This window comes from Acanthochromis polyacanthus, chromosome 21 (assembly GCF_021347895.1).
Source record: "Acanthochromis polyacanthus isolate Apoly-LR-REF ecotype Palm Island chromosome 21, KAUST_Apoly_ChrSc, whole genome shotgun sequence".
In the NCBI taxonomy this organism is placed as follows: domain Eukaryota; kingdom Metazoa; phylum Chordata; class Actinopteri; family Pomacentridae; genus Acanthochromis; species Acanthochromis polyacanthus.
This window is the reverse complement of record NC_067133.1, coordinates 15,415,435-15,431,524: the sequence shown is the minus strand read 5'-3', so window position 1 is coordinate 15,431,524 and position 16,090 is coordinate 15,415,435. Positions and strand designations below refer to the sequence as shown.

Here is a 16,090-nt window from a genome sequence, read left to right as displayed (position 1 = left end):
CGAAGCAGCTGGCAAAAACCCACACATGCAAACTCCAAACAGAAAGATCCCAGGCCAGGACATAAACTGAGAATCTTCCATCTGTGAGACAAATTATTCATATTTATCCTGGAATATTGATAATTCCAAGGCAGTAAATAGGCTAAATGAGATTTCTGTACACGTAATAATTGAAATGATAATCAAAGAATTCGACCACGCTCTCATCAATATTACAAAATCGTTCTTTTAATAGAAAACCAATCTGACTTTACTCAAACGTTCATATTGTCAAGCTGGTTTTACATTATTGTTGAAGAAAAGTCTTGTTTTTCTTGACATGGCTCCTCCCATCTTGTGCAAAATGCTGCTGGTCTTGTGAATGAACAAAAAAAAAAAAAAAAATCTACAACGGGTTCCACTGACACCAGAAAGTGCTCTGTCACAGAACTGTCACACGTCGGCCCAAATGGCTCTGAATTCCTGCAGCAAAGCAGATTCCTGCAGGCTGGATTTGTCACCATCAGACTGATGTAAAGCTTTTAAAAGAGCAGAGCCACAACACAAGAAATAAACCCAACTAATCCCATCAAAGCTCAAAATAATTCTGTGGCAGTGCCAGTCCTAACAGCTGGCCACATGTGGAGGATCATACTGCATACAATCTGTTCAAAATGGAGCAGTAAATTGTAGGCCGTATCTGGACTCTGCTTTTTTTTTTTTTGCTCACTGTTGAACCTCAGATGATTTGAAGGCAGTGAGGATCTTGTGTCAGATGGTCCAGAGATGCAGCCTGAGTCTGCTTTGCAGAAATCACTGTTTTTTAGTTGGTTTTTTTCCCCCAAACATGAGACACGAAACAAGAGCGGAGAAATCTGCATCAAAGGAATCCCCTTTGGTGTGTAAACTAAGAAACTACCAAAACTTCTTGGCTGGTGTTCAGGTCTCCACACAACCATATTCCAAAGCTAATTCTTTACACCTAATTAAACAGAGTCTTATGTACATAACAGGCGCAGCAACACCGCAAGGAAAAACAGCACCATGTTCAGCTCCAGTGAATGCTGTGTTCCTTCTTTAACATGTGGCCCAAGTCTGAATGACGACTCACCGTTGAGCGAGTCGATAAAGAGAATGGCAGATCTGAAGAGCTTGTGCGTCTGAGAGAAACAGTTTAAAACCCCCAAATTATTCAGTTCGTACTGATTTGAATCAATAAATTGGAGGCAGCACCTAGAAAACTCCACTGACAGCAAACTAAATATCTTTGATTTGAGGATGTCAATTTGAGCACTGAAACGGAGAAAATAACCAACAGATTATTCTACAGTGAAATAATTGTCATTCGCAGCCCTGTTCAATTGATAATAAAAACAGCCGTGTCATTGTGAGAAGTGTCTTTGCTTCTTGAGCCTCACAGATACTAAACTCAAGTAATCGACAGACTTCAAAAAAAAGAGTCGCAAGTTGTGCTCGTGTTGTGTTCAGATTTCACAATTCTGCATTGCTGAATGTTAAAGGAGGCGGAGCTTGAAGTGTGTCTTTGTTGTCCTGGGATCAGCAGACCAGATAGCTGCATGATAGCAAAGAGGAAAAGTCTGCAAGAAAGGAGCAGAGCTGCATCGAAGTGAAGGTTTCTGAGGAATAACAACATCTAGCACCAGTAGTTTAAAAAAACCTGTACTGGACATGTGTGTGTAGAGTCACGGTTCTCAAAAAAACAGGGAAGGTAATGGCAGCTGGAAAGTGAAGTAGATTCATGTGAACTGTTGAGGTACAGAGCAGGTGATCACGCCTGTGGCTCCTAACCGAGAAACCAGTGAGCATGTAAACACGCTCTGTGTGAAAAGAAAACCTTTGGTGGAGCCGAGCGTGCCTTGGAAGGTCACTGATTGGTGCTTCACACTGAGGAAGACGATCCCATCTGAGGTTTGTTAACTGAACTATGGAGAGAACACAAAATAAACCATCACCAAACTACGGGTCAGGATGAATTCTTGCATGCGATCGACGGAACAATGCTGAAGGAAAGTGGCATCAAAGAACGCAGTGCTGAACGTGGATTAGTCCACACAACTGCGATCAAATTAGTTGTGAGCAGAATTGAGAGATTATAGTGGAGAAAACGCATGAAGCACTGAGCAACACATCGCTGGTTTGGGTCTTTCATGGAATTTTGTCTGTTTCCTTTAAGTGTCTCCATACAAGGGGTCGGATGATGATCTGAACTGACCTTTACCATTTTCCCCACTCATCAGCATCTGTATTTTTGTAACCGATTTCTGGTCAAATAAATAAATTTAACAATATGAAATGGAGATTTTATTTTGTATTGAAAATGTATGTCATTTTAAAATAACACATCCATCTCCTCGGTTGAATATATTTTGTGCTCACTCCATAGTTTCAAATAAACTTGGTTGGCTGGAAACAAAGAAACAACACAGCAACTGCAGCACCTTTGAGTTTCAGAGCTCAAACCCTGATATATCTACAGCGTCAGGACACACAGCATGGAAAAACAAGGAAATACTCAGAATTCAAAGCTTCAAGTTTTTAACAAGTTGAGACGTTTTCAGCTGTCTCTTTGACTCACACGTGTGAAAAAGTGGAAAACAAATGACTTCCAAGATCAAAAGTTCATCTTGTTTCTGATGTAACCTGCCTTTGAAGACATTATCCCTGCAGTAACTTGTGTGTTTGACGCTTGTCTGTCGCCTCAGGCCTCAGTTTTCTGTCCTATTTGGGGATGTCTGGTCGATGGTCAGTTTAAAACCAAGCTGACGTGTTCTGCTCGGCTTTCCTGTCGCAGCTCCTCAGCTCCCCTCCTGCTGGTTTCCATTCTCCAGGCAGCCGTTGCTCGTCTCATCACAACAGGCTTTATACTCGGACGGATCGGGATCAGGATCGGGGTCCAGCTCCGGCTGGGACTCCACGGCTGTTTCCCAGTCCTCTTCTTCTTCCTCGTCCTCCTCTTCCTCGTCTCCGTCTCTGTGAGCGGCCTGGCTCTGGAGGAGGCGGAGGCGGGCCATGGCCTGGTTGATGGTCAGCGTGCTGATCAGGTTGAAGTCGTGCATGCTGATCAGGTGCAGCAGGAAGTTGCGACAAAGGTTGTGTTTGACGATGACGGCAGCGTGGTTTTCAGCAAACAGCAGGCAGGCCTCGTTCATCTGGTTGTCTGCTATGAAGCTGGAAGGAGAACAGAATAGTCAGGAGGGGCTTCATCCATTAATCCTGAAACCTTACATTATTGCACAGCCCGAGTTTTTAATTTCCTTTTTAATTAATCATTAAAACAGAATTGAGGAGTTCTTCTGGCAAAAGCTTTGTGCTCTGGAGTAAAATATAAAACATTATATCCTACTAAATACACACCCATGCTTCATGACATGCAGGTTCCACAGCTTCATGATCTCCTTCTCCCCCTCGTTGACGTCAGTGAACTCCTCAATTTGCTGCAATGAGAGTCAGTGTTTAGACAGGATCTAGATTTAGGCGATTCCAAAGTAACCTTCACATCACAGCAACGCAGGAACACAACATCCAGCACACTAACAACCTACTCTATACTAGAAAATGTTGCAAAAACCAGCAGCTTATCAGAGTTAACAAGACGATGTTTACGAGAAATTTGTTCTTTCCTGCTCATTTCTGCCTAAGAAAGGGATGTTTATCTTGAAGCTCACCTGTATTTACACCTGGCACCTTAAAGGCGGGTGCTTCATTCAGCTATGACAACAAACAGAGCTCCACTCTCTGATGGAGGGGGAAGGTTTGAGAAAGGCCCAAGGTGACCCCTTTAAACTGTCTGTTTTACCTGACCAAATACCCAATGCCACAGATATTCTATGCAAAGTGGAAATCCTCATTTTTGATATTTCTGCTCGATAAATACTCTCAAAATTTACTTGAAAATTATTGCTAATTAACTTTCTGTCAGTCAGCTGATTGTTTATGTACAGATGAAGTGACAATTGGCAAACCTGCAACACACAGATTTAAAAACATAACTGTCAAATTTGAGGGCTGCAATTGTGCAGATGTTGTGACTTCATCTCTGTCCTGGTCTTTCGTGGCTCAGAATGGGCCTTTGTGGGGCGACTACACAGTAAGCCCCATCGGTTTGTGTACAAGAAAGACAAGGACCCTGTGTTACCTCACTTGATAAAAATCTCTGTATTTTTCTGCTATTTTCTGACCTTTTGATAAGCAAAAAAGTCTGTTATATTTGCATAAATAACACGCCGATTATTCTCCATTTTTATCATGTGCTGCTGTTGATTTCCTCTGCCGCTGCCTTTGACCTCCTTCTGGAACTGTCAAAATTTCCTCTATGCAGGAAAACTCCGAGCAGTGTCCATGCCAGGGTTTGTTCAGCTGTAACTGACCTTAACAGTCTTCTCTTTGAGCCAGTCAGGGTCCCTCTCATCCTCACTGTCCATTTCCATCTCCTGAGGCCTGAGCGGCAGGCAGCAGTCGCTGTGGAAGTACAGGCGGTTGTGTCCACTGATGTACGTCCTCTGCTGCTCCCGATCGCCATCCTCCGACTCCAGGAACTCAGACAGACTCGGCTTCGTCCTCTTTGGTCTGAACAGACAAGTCGAAAGAGAATAATAGATTATCCTCAGATATTCTTAGCACTCTTGGCAGGATGTAAATTAATAAAAAGCTAAAGTGAGTGGTACCTGCAGACCAGAATGTGGGTGACAGCAGTCCTCTTCACAGGGCCGTTCCTGCTGAAGGCAAAGCCCGGCTGGCTGTGGATGTCCTGAGGGTTTCCTGCATATGAACCGTCGTAACACTCGTTGATGGAGACCTCGATCTTTGCTCCTTTAGGATGGGGCTGCCAAAAAGACCAACGATCTTTTCAGTTTACGATATCTAAACATGTCTGTGAGTATAGTAAAATCGTGATCAGGAGTTGACAAATCAATATACCAGAAACAAGTTTATGATTGGAATGTTGAATTCTTAATGCTCATTATGGCCTCAGTCTGAGCTATATCTTTTTTTTAATGATTTATTGTCGTTCGGCTGGAAACAAGAGACGACGCAGCATTTGCAGCCAGGAACCCAAAGGTATGGAACAAACTGCCTGAAGAAATCAGATCAGCAGTCAGTGACTTCTTTTAAATCTCTTGTGAAAACATACTGCTATTACAGAGCCTTTCCAAGTTTCATTTGGTTTATGAGTCTGCATTTATGTGTAAAAGCTCATTACTGATGTTATTTTATTTATCTGTTTTATTTGTGAAGCGCTTTGTTATGTGATTTTGCAAAGTGCTCTAGTAAGCAATGAAAACATAGCTGCATGCATGAGGTAGTGATAAAGCATTTGTCAGAAACTGTAGCAACCGACCAAGAAAAAAAAACTCAACAAATAAAGTCTTTTTTCAATTCAAAGAAAGACAAATTGTTGCAAAATACCCTTATTAAAATGTGTTTAATTTAATAAAATGTGTTAGCCAGGTTGACAAACTATTTTTTGTGATTTCTTTAGGTTATCAGCTGTCCTTTATAAACATGAACACAAACAAAGTCCTTCCTTCCCCAGAAAGTCTGTGTGTGGCCGTCTTACCACGTAGTTGAAGATGAAGCGGGAGTGGGACAGTTTGAGGTGTTTGAGCAGACTGTACAGCTTCCTGCAGTTGAGGGTGCACCAGGGACAGTGGAGGTCGTCTCTGGCCTCGGTCTGCTGCCGCGTGTTGTTGTTGTACTGGAACTAGACACAAAAACAGAGACAGTTAATGCTGAAGGAATCTGATGCAGAGATGAAGGCTGACATGTAAGCTGCTGAGAAATAAGTTGTTCCTCAGTGAGACTAACTTCTTTCAATCATGACATCTGAGTAGAAGAATCACACTGCAGCAAACATTTCTACTAAAAGCACTCATGCTAATGAAACAAGCTACCAGTATCTCTCATGTTTAAAACTGTAGCCTTAGCGTGCATAAATGTTGGATTGTCCATGTTTGAAATTACAAAAAATGTCAAATGCAATAAGTTCAACACTGTAAATCAGGCATGGGCAAACTACGGCTCCCGGGCCACGGCTTTTTAATCCGGCCCGCGAAATAATTTTGTCAATATTAGAATTGACGAAATTACAGTAAAAACCATTCATTTGGCCTTCCCCTGCAGTACCCGTCGTTTCCGTTGACCCCACTAGATGGCGCGCTCCAGACAAAAGTGACCTTTGTTGGTTTATTTTCTCTTCTTCTACTTTGCAGCTGCATTGAGCCCTGCCGTAACAATGAGTGGACCAAAGAAAAGAGAAGTCGACAGTGAGTGTCGAGTGTTTCAGAAGGAGTGGAATACGAAATATTTTTTCGCCGAAGTCCGTTCAAAGGTTGTATGTCTTATTTGCAATAAAACCGTTGCGGTTTTTAAAGAACACAATATCAGCCGGCACTTTTCCACGAAGCATGCTAATTACGCTAGCAACCAGTCAGCCAAGAAAGGACAGCTACGGCTCAGAGGCTGGCAGCCAGTTTACACACTCAGCAAAATACGTTTTTCCGGCAAACTACGATTCAAGAGTCAAGCACGAAGGCAAGTTGTTTGCTAGCATTTAAAATAGCAAAGGCTAGCAAGAAAGAATGCATGGTAGAGACAGCAGGTCTCCTGTGTCCAGAGAGCAAAAACAAATTTGAAAAAATGAGTTTATCAGCAGGACAGTTACTCGCTGTGTTGAACTAATCGACTAATCAACTAAAAGACTTAGCCAGCTCACAGAACGAAAAAACGGAGTCCTTCAAGCTATATTCATTAGCACTGGACGAAAGTAATGACATAAAAGACACTGCTCAGCTTTTAATTTTGATGCAGATCACCAGGACTTGCTTTACCACTTATGTCCGCTGGTTAAGTTTGGGGAAAGTATGTCAGTGAGTGTGGGAGCTCAAAGGCGAGATGAGCTCATTTTTGGAGTTAATCGGGAAAACCAATGATTTCCCTGAGCTGCGCCACAGAAATTGGCTGTGATTTTTCTTTTGCCGTGGACATACTGACACACATGAATGAGCTGAACGTGAAGCTGCAAAGGAAAGATCAATTTGTGCACGAAATGTACGCAAATGTGACAAGCCAAACTGACTTTATTCTCAAGACAAATGTCAAAACAATCCTTCACTCATTTCCCTACAGTGGGCATGTGATGAAATATAAGGAATCACTAGAAGACCTACACGGAGAATTCTGCCGTCGGTTCTCTGATTTTGAAAAAATTAATAAGACACTTCAGCTGGTATCCTGTCCTTTGTCACAAGACCCAGAAACAGCACCTCAGGAGTTGCATTTGGAACTGATCGATCTTCAAAGTGACTCTGTCTTAAAGGAGAAGTTCAGCTCCCTTAAACTGAATGACTTTTACACTTCACTAAGTGAAGCCAAGTTTCCAAACATTTGGAAGATGGCACAGAGGATGCTGGTGTTTGGATCTACCTACTTGTGTGAGCAGACGTTTAGCGTGATGAACATCAAAGCACACCACAGATCCCAGTTAACTGATGAACACCTCAGATCCATCCTGAGAATTGCCACAACCAGACTGACACCAGACTTTGGCAAGAAAGTCAAGAGAAAGGGTGACCAACAACACTGTTCCCACTGAAACTGAATGTGAGTATTCTTTACTTTGTCAGTATTGTCTTTAACATGTAATTCATATTAGTTTGCACATTCTCCAACCATCTGATGCTGGTCTGGCCTGTCTGTCGAATTTCAAAAGTCAATGTGGCCCCTGAGCCAAAGAGTTTACCCACACCTGCTGTAAATGAAGGAATATGACCCTTTTCTGATCTTTGTTTTGATTTTAAAGCTTTCGAGCAAATTTCTGGAGAAGTGTCATCAATTTTGATGACAAAGCAGACATGAGGTGAGGGTTAGGGTCTCTAACCTGGTAGAAGATTCGTAGCTTCTGTCGAGGCTCAGCTGAGATTTGTTCTCTCCTGGTTTGCATGTCTGCATTTAGAGATTCTTTAACAGCTGCAGCCAGGAGGAGAAATCCAACATCAGTCAGATTAATTAAGACAATCAGCACCACTTTCTCCACTAACTTTACTACATATACTTAAACATACTGCTTGTTTAGAGTCTTGCTCACCGAGAGTGTGTGTGGCTCTCAGGGTGCTGGGTCTGGTGTCCTGGTTGGTCTCAGAGTTGCGGGTAGCCAAAGGTTTAGCCACGGGTGCAGTGGATCGATCAGTGGAGTCGCTGGTCCAGCGCAGGGTGAACTGTAGGGTTGGACCCTGAGAGAAACTCTCAAACGGAGGCAAACGCTGCAGAAAAAGACCAGATGTTTTCACTTCACTTGTATAAACCTCAAGTATTATTATTTTTCATCATGTTCCTGGGACACCCTAAATCTCAGGTTCACTACCTTAGCCCTTTTTCTGTCCAGCTCAGTGTGCCACATGTTTAGTTTTTCCTTTGGAATCGCATTAGCAATAAGAATATATGTGATAAATGTGTCTGTTCACAGCACTAGTGGTGGGAGTAAGTAAATTTAGGGCTCCAAACATTGAAAGTGACCCATTAGCTGCTTTCATCAGTCAGTTCAAGTAGTTGTTACCGATCAACCCATTATAGCAACTGCTAGCCATCACCCTAGTGCCGTTTAGTTGCCTGATTATTATACTGCTTTTGTTGTTACAGAGGGCGTCGTTGAGATGAGGGAAGATCATTCCTTAAATAAAATGTAGACTTAGCAGGCTGAGGAATGATCAATAAAATGGCACAAATTAGTACATAAAAGTCATATTTGTGACATACAACTAAACGCCCCTCTGGAAATTTATTTAAATTGCAAAAGATGAAGTCTCTGATATGTACAAACTAAGGACTTGACTATCTGCTTGGTTCTGTGCAAATATCTTGCATAAAAACACACACTTGTCTGGAATTACCTTCATACTTTCTCATACACTCACACACACCTTTCCGTCCAGGATGGTCTCCCAGGTCGCCCTCTTCTTATTGACAGGACACTCCTCCATCTCTTGCATGGACACCTCATACTCCCCATCTAACAACTGCAGACGCCTGCACACAAGTACAAAACGCCTTCACACTTCTGCAACACAAAGACTGAAACAACGCTGTTCTTTTCCTGTGTGTCAGAAGTTGACACTTTGTGTGTCTGTCAGAATGTGTGAATGTGTTTCACCTGTTTTTATCAAAGACAGTCATCTGAGCCACAAATGTGGTTTCTCCCTCCTCCCTGAGAGAGGAGCTCCTCCTCTTCCTGTTCACGACTTCCTCTGAAAAATCTGAAACACAATGACACGAGCCTCTTATCTGTTACACAAGACTCAAGCCGTTGCCTAAATCTTAAAGAAATAACCCAGCATCAAATTCTATCAGTCATAGAAACTTTCAGTTGAACAAGTCATTTGATGAATAGCTTAAAAAAATAACAGGATGAAAGTTTAACTAAAAGATTTTCTTGGTACTGACACAATCCAAAGAGGAATTTCTGTTCCGTTTGTATCTTTGGACTAGAAAAACTGCATCTAAGGTGAGAGAGTGGTGTTAGTCAACAGCTAGAAGTTATATTTTAGCATGTTTTAAATGAAGAGAGCAAACGTTGATGCCGCCAAGACGAATCAGTGTTATTTAGAATAAAATAGAGTAGCTTTTTTCTCAACATACACAAAAATTGTGTGATGAAATAGGTGGAAGCATCGCCCCATAGTCCACTTAATACAAATATGCAGTATGCAAACATAATGAGTGATAAATAGAACAAGAAAAAGTCAAATCAAAGTCCGCATGCACACACACTCGTGTTGCACTGTTCTGTGTTTGGCCCAGAGAAAATTGTCCAGAAGTATCCACGGGTGTTACTGCTTTGAGTTGAAAAGTCTAATTGCCCTCAGATAAAAACTGTTCCTCAGCCGGTTTGTTAGTGTTTCTGTGTTCAATATTGAAGAGACCCCGGTCAGGGTGTGAGAGGTCAGTCAGACAGGATCCATTTAACTCACCAACACCCTCCACTGCTGACTGTCGACATGCATTATGAAAAACACTCCAATAAGTAAGAAACCTCATCAAGAACAGAGGCTACAAAGAAAGTATTTCACCCTGAATCTACATGAATCTTATTGCAACAAGAATATTTCACTTTTTTTCCCACATCTCAACAATTAATTCTGTGACTACAGTGACTTCAGTAAAAAGAGAAATGATGACCCAAACTATAAAAATAAGGCCAATGTTGAAATAAACTAGCAAAACCTCTAAAAAACAAAAAACTAATGTGAGGAGTCTCCAAGTCTCTGCTCACCTCTGCTGTGATGATTTTCTCCATTGGCCAGGCCGTTGATCTGTGTTCGGGGACATCCAGGTCTCGATACTCTGAAGAGCAATGAGTAAGATTTGACCATGTGAGAGTTGCTAGGTTCAAACTCAATGCTGGGGACCAGCAGTGAGGGGAAGGACCCCGTCTTAGCCTGGACTCCAGCACTTGTGTCTGGATTCAGAGGAACCTGCTTCTTCCCTGTAGGGACCTGCTTCACTGGACAGCTCACATCCTACAGTAGAAGGCAGGAGAAGAAATTTTCAGATGCATTTACACGTGGAAATTGTACAAAACTCTTATCAATTTTCACATGAGCAGAGATGAGGTTACACACCTTCCTCTTCTTGTGGCAGACTTTGACCAGCAGCACCTCCAGAGACACAGAGTTCTGCTCATTCTCACTGTCCTGAGATGGTTTTCCTGAACACACAAACACAAAGCACGATAAAAGACTTCCTGAAACTTACACTGAATTCTATGGAAAAATACCGTAAAAGAGAACAATATATGACAAGAACCCAAAGAAAGATAAACCTACCAGCTTTTTGAAAGAAGCCAGTAAATGTGAGCTGCAGATTAGAGGTCAAGCTGTAGAAAAAAAAACAAAACAGGAAAAACACCTCTGAGATATTCCCTTTAAAGCCCAACAGGTGCTGTTAAGTTTGATTGCATACGGATTAGGTTCACATTCTCAGAACAGCAGTCACAAAAAGTAGGGCTATTTTTGGTCTCAACCAGAAACCGTCTTTGGCAGAGAGATACCGACTGCTTTCTAGAAACTCCAATGAAAAGCAGATGGTCGAGCAGCAGTGAGCGCTTACCTGTGAGTCTCCTGTTCACCTCTCATCTTTTCTACTTTGAACAGCAGATTGTCAACCTTGGAGCTTTTCCTATGCAATTGGACAAAAAGTAGCAGTTAGAAATCATACAACCAGATTTCAGTAGACATACAAAAGATCAGAATAGGGCTGAAAAATGAATAGATTTCCAGTCAAAACAGATTTGAAACTACAATTCTACAATTTCATTTGGCAGACGCTTTTGTCCAAAGCGACGTACAACACAAGCAAGAAACTAAACAAGCATTTTTATTATCAGGAGAATGACCTACTTATTTCCATGTCAGAAACAGTTTACAGAAAGGTTGTAATTCATTTTTATTGGAATCGTTTTATTCTTTATTGAAATTAACAGTCACAGCTTTTGTTCTATGTCTACTTATTTATCTTCTATGCTGATTAAAGAACGTAGTAAATGCATTTTTTAATCAATTCCTAGTTTGAGTTCTCATCTTTGCCTTAAAATATACATAGTAGTTAATAATTTGATGTCATCACAGGTTTTAAATTTGCAAATACTGAACTGTAGCTCTAGGAAATGATACCACAAAACAAACTGCAACACCTTTATTTATCAGAAGAACTGCAATGAGATGTGTTCACCAAGTCATTTAAAGACAAATTTCTTCTAGATTCATTTAGTTTACTGACCAACAATTGTGCTTTAACTGTGCTTTTGATGGCTGCTACTTTATCTCCTCAAACACATCAACTCAATCCTAATCCTGCTCATGCTGCACTAAGGCAGACACTTGTGCAACATGTGATGCTTTAAATAATAGAAAACACATAGCATAGCTTGAAATGAAAGTTTGAAACAAAGACTAAAAAGTAAAGCCTTTCACAACTGATAGAGATCACAATCTGTAAAAGTTGAACTTTACTTAACTCTAATGTGCAATTTTGATGATTTCTGCTTTCCACGTGTATATATTACGCATGACAGCAGCTAAAACTGAAGTAACTTCCATATAAAGTTGCTTGAAGTGTCATCAGCTGAGAAACTCTTTGAAAAGCTGCAGGCAGCCTATGAGACAGTAGGTATAATGTTTAATCAGCATGAACTGATTTTCCATTTGTCTGTATTGTTTACATGATGCTGGCACACGGTACTGTGATTAATCTCCAGAGCTGTCAGAGGTACAGGCCGTTTTGTGTGCTTAGCTGAAATCAAAAGGAGAGCACCTGGCTCGGATTGGGAGTGCGTCAGTCGGGGTTTGGAGTGCGCACATTAGTATAGAGTCTGGCTGCCTCACATAAATCCCGGTTCTGTCCAGCTTCACCCTGAGCAGCAGTCTAATGAGCTAAAGTAACTGAAAACACCTGGGAGGCTACGCAGAGCCTCACAGCAATCTGAGAGCAACCTTTACATCTCCAGGCTCCATTCAGACACACATTAGCGCTGAATCAAAAATGCGGCTGCCTCATTTATTTAAAAAAATTACTGCTTTCGCTCTTGTGAAAAACAAAATGCAGGGTGAGGCTGGTTCAGCTGTTATAGCAGTGCAAAGCAACAACATCCAGCAATACACTACAGTGACGTACAAGCTCTCATTCCTGGTACTTTACTGTGAATGCCATTGTTTTAATGTTCTCCAGGGGAAATGATTTGGACAGGACATGCTGCTGGCTGCATGCCTTTTACTTTAATTTGCGTGTGGTTACACACATAAAACACATAGAAGCCTGCATATGTAGGATCGGTTATGGACCCCAGCACTTTCAAAGAGGCTACACATGAGAGAAACCATGCACTGCTCAGACATTTTGATTTCAGGGTCAATTTATGTCGGAAAGCCTTAGAAAGAGAAAAAACTTGGCTCCATAACCACCTCTGTGTAGAATGACTTGCATGAATACTAGTTTTATGATCAAATGAGAACAGTACTGGCATTCAATCTTGTTTATCAAATCCCCTGCCTTCCTGTTTCCTATGTTTCTCTTGTTTTGTGAGCAGCTGATAGTGTGGAGGGGCCCAATGCGAGCGAGTTCATCTCAAATCACAAGTTGTGTTTCATGTGACTACAGCATGCACGGCTGCAGCAGAAAGTGAAAGTGAGCCGAGCGGCAAAAGACAGAGCACCTGGTTCACGATCTCCACTTCAAACCAGGAGTACGCAGAATTTAACATCTGCCATTTATAGTCCACAGCAGAGTCTAGAGCACTGAGCAAAACTGACTGTACCTCAGAGAAGTCTGAGAAAAACCTCTTGGCAGCTTGTTACATTTTGATAATGACTGTGGCAAAGGTAAGCTTGTATATTATAGATTTAAATGACAATCATCAAGAATTATATGAACCACACTTTAAACCTTTCAACATATCTTGTTGCTTTGTTTTTAAGCTTCTTTAATAAAATAAACATCAATAAAAAATAGTTTTATATTTGCTAACTTGTTAATTTAATACATGAATACTTAACACTGTAATACAACAGTAATTCATAACTCGTACATACATGATTGCTTTTAAAGGAGGTTATCAGCTGATAACTCACTGTTATCAGTTTACTGGAAGTACATCATGGTATCACTGGAAATCTTGATAGAGGTAACAGTCATTTCAACATTTTACTTTTCCAAGAGTTAATAGATGTCCTAAACTACAAAACTATTACCATAAACATCTGCATAGCCTTATCTAAAATACTGCATTAAACTAAACTTGACAGAGATGCCACCTGGTTGAAAATGTAAAGCTCGTTGTTAGCCCGTTTCTCACTAGTACATATTTGATGGTAGTTCAGTTACAGCTGATAAATACTTCTAAAATTTCCACTATTTTTTAAGCAGCTATGCAGTCTTCTTTTAAATCACAGAATAAACTGCATAAGCTGCAACACAACATCCATCTGAGATGCCCTTTGAGTTTTAACACACCCCTTCGGTGCAGACTGAACCATAAGCCGCCCCATGTGTATCAGCAGGATCTTTTTTCTCTGCGGCGTCTGTATGCAAAGCAGCCTAACCGAAAACACTTCTTCTATCTCAGCTTTAACTGATCTAGCTGGCCCCCACCTACAGCAGCCGACATGTTGGTTAGCTTTTACTCGGGATAGCGGTTGACCTGCTTTCTAAGAGACAAACCATGTCACACCAGGTTTCAATCCAACAACCTTAAAACGGCAAGAAAAGAATGTAAAGACACACAGAGAGGAAGATATTACACACTCCTTTGATCCAAACCACATGATCTGTACGTCGGGAAAGTTTAACAAAAAACTTCTGCTACAGGTTTGACTTTTCAGCCTGCGGATATCCATCATGAAGCGGCACGAAACAACACATTAAGAACCTCAGTGAGATTTTACCTTCTGACATTATTCCTTGAGTTTCTGTGGGACATATAGGTGAGTGTCCTGTGCAAGAATATAGGCTGAAATGCAACAGGGAGAGATGAGGAAAGAAAGCACTGTTAGAATTCTACAACATGCTGAAAGAAATGTTTCCTCTTATCTCAAATGGTAAAACTCAGCATGTGACTGCTTTCACAGAAAGGCAACACTTACAGCGATCAAGTTCCTTGTGCGGAGGAACCTGTAGATTTGGGTTGGTTCTGCAAATAAATATAGAACATTACTTTAGGTATCACTAATAAGTGAAAATTGAAACACTCAGTGTTCAAGCAGTGAAACAACCATTCCTTTCATGAAAAAATGATTCACGTCCCAAACATTCTGTGCTTTAATCTTCAAAAATGTGAGCTTTTTATCTGCTTTACATGAACTTCAGGGCACCACTTTATGCTCTGGCAACTTTGGTTTTGTCTATTTTTTTGACAATCTGCAAACTATAAAAGTAATTAACGATAAATTAATAGACAATCTTGTGTTGTTGCACTGCTTAATTGTTGCTCAAACACATTGTTGAACAGCAACAACACATTAGTTATGATTAACACAATGCCTCTGTTCTTTCTCATCACCTCCACTGTAACAAAGTGCAGTTACTAAAAATTATATGACAAAAATACAAAGCATGACAGCCCTTCAACAAGTGAAATTAACCCTAAATGGCTAAAAGTGGACATGACCTTACACTACTTGTAGATGGTAATACAAGTATGGAGTAGGGCAGCTCTACAGATGTAAAATGATCTGGTTCTCCAGCTATGCAGCCACTTATCTCACCATTCACATGGCCAGTGCAAAGCTCGCTGTGATCTTAGTGTAAACTCTACAACTGATATATTTAAATATGAAACTTGAAGACAGCAGAAACTCACTCTCGAAGGCCTGCAGGAATAACTCGTGGTCGGCTTGAATAAGTTGCATGTTGGGCTTCTTGGCTGCAGCCATCACAGCGGAGGACGACTGGTACAACCCGTTGGCTTTTCCTCCAGAACCAAACCCCACCGGGTGGCTTCCACCTGAGGAGCTCTGCTTATGTGGAGCCATAGTCGAAACCGGGGGAAAATGATCAGCGAAACTGTCCCACCACCAAATGTGAAATGGTGTGAAAAAAAGAAAGAAATTCAGGTCCTCTTCCTTTGTCAAAACAAAAGAGAAGCGTTGGCACAAAACCAGCCGCTCAGGATAAGCACTGTTTACTCCTCATTTTAAAAACGGCCTGTGTACGTTTCTGTCTTTTACATTTTACATCGGTGGAGCTATAATGCAACGTTTACGTTTAGGAACCGGTTTAACAGTTACTGAGGTCGGTGAACAGGCTTGAAATGCGCGAAACAAGAGAACAGCCTCCGGCAAGCTGACGCGGATTGCTAGCTAACCGGCTAACTTCCTTAGCCAGCTAGCAACAACCCGGGCTAACCGGCTAGCATCGTCTGGCACTCTGACTTCACCGACTAAGAACCCGAAAGCTGTTGACAAACGACATCTGATTAAACAGAGAAGTAGTACACGTGTTCAGGGTTCCCGATGCCATCACTTCACCAAAATTCATATTATTTGTCGCCCAGCCACTGCTGGCGAGTTAAGTTAGCGGTACTCGAAAACTCCACAAAATAACACAG

General features: G+C 41.4%; 1 protein-coding gene across 1 annotated transcript; it reads right to left on the bottom strand.

The window, feature by feature from the left end:
• Window positions 1-206: 206 nt before the first annotated feature.
• On the bottom strand, window positions 207-16,090 carry LOC110961595 (polycomb protein suz12-B-like). The gene is made up of 16 exons (XM_022209274.2): window positions 15,344-16,090; window positions 14,628-14,674; window positions 14,430-14,494; window positions 11,101-11,169; window positions 10,818-10,867; window positions 10,614-10,699; window positions 10,265-10,511; window positions 9,146-9,248; window positions 8,916-9,021; window positions 8,084-8,258; window positions 7,877-7,965; window positions 5,558-5,701; window positions 4,665-4,822; window positions 4,368-4,566; window positions 3,355-3,434; window positions 207-3,168 (listed from the first exon to the last, which is right to left on the bottom strand). Exons 1-16 carry the CDS (start codon window positions 15,513-15,515, stop codon window positions 2,796-2,798), a joined length of 2,163 nt encoding a protein of 720 aa, XP_022064966.1. The 5' UTR covers window positions 15,516-16,090; the 3' UTR covers window positions 207-2,795.

Bases quoted from the DNA above. Each gene is read 5' to 3' on its own strand.
- LOC110961595 (XM_022209274.2), bottom strand. From the start codon at position 15,515: ATGGCTCCACATAAGCAGAGCTCCTCAGGTGGAAGCCACCCGGTGGGG. The intron at 11,170-14,429 runs GTAAAATCTCAC...CCAATTGCATAG, and splicing joins TCAAGGAATAATGTCAGAAG to GAAAAGCTCCAAGGTTGACA. The intron at 3,435-4,367 runs GTCAGTTACAGC...CTCTCATTGCAG, and splicing joins TCAAAGAGAAGACTGTTAAG to CAAATTGAGGAGTTCACTGA.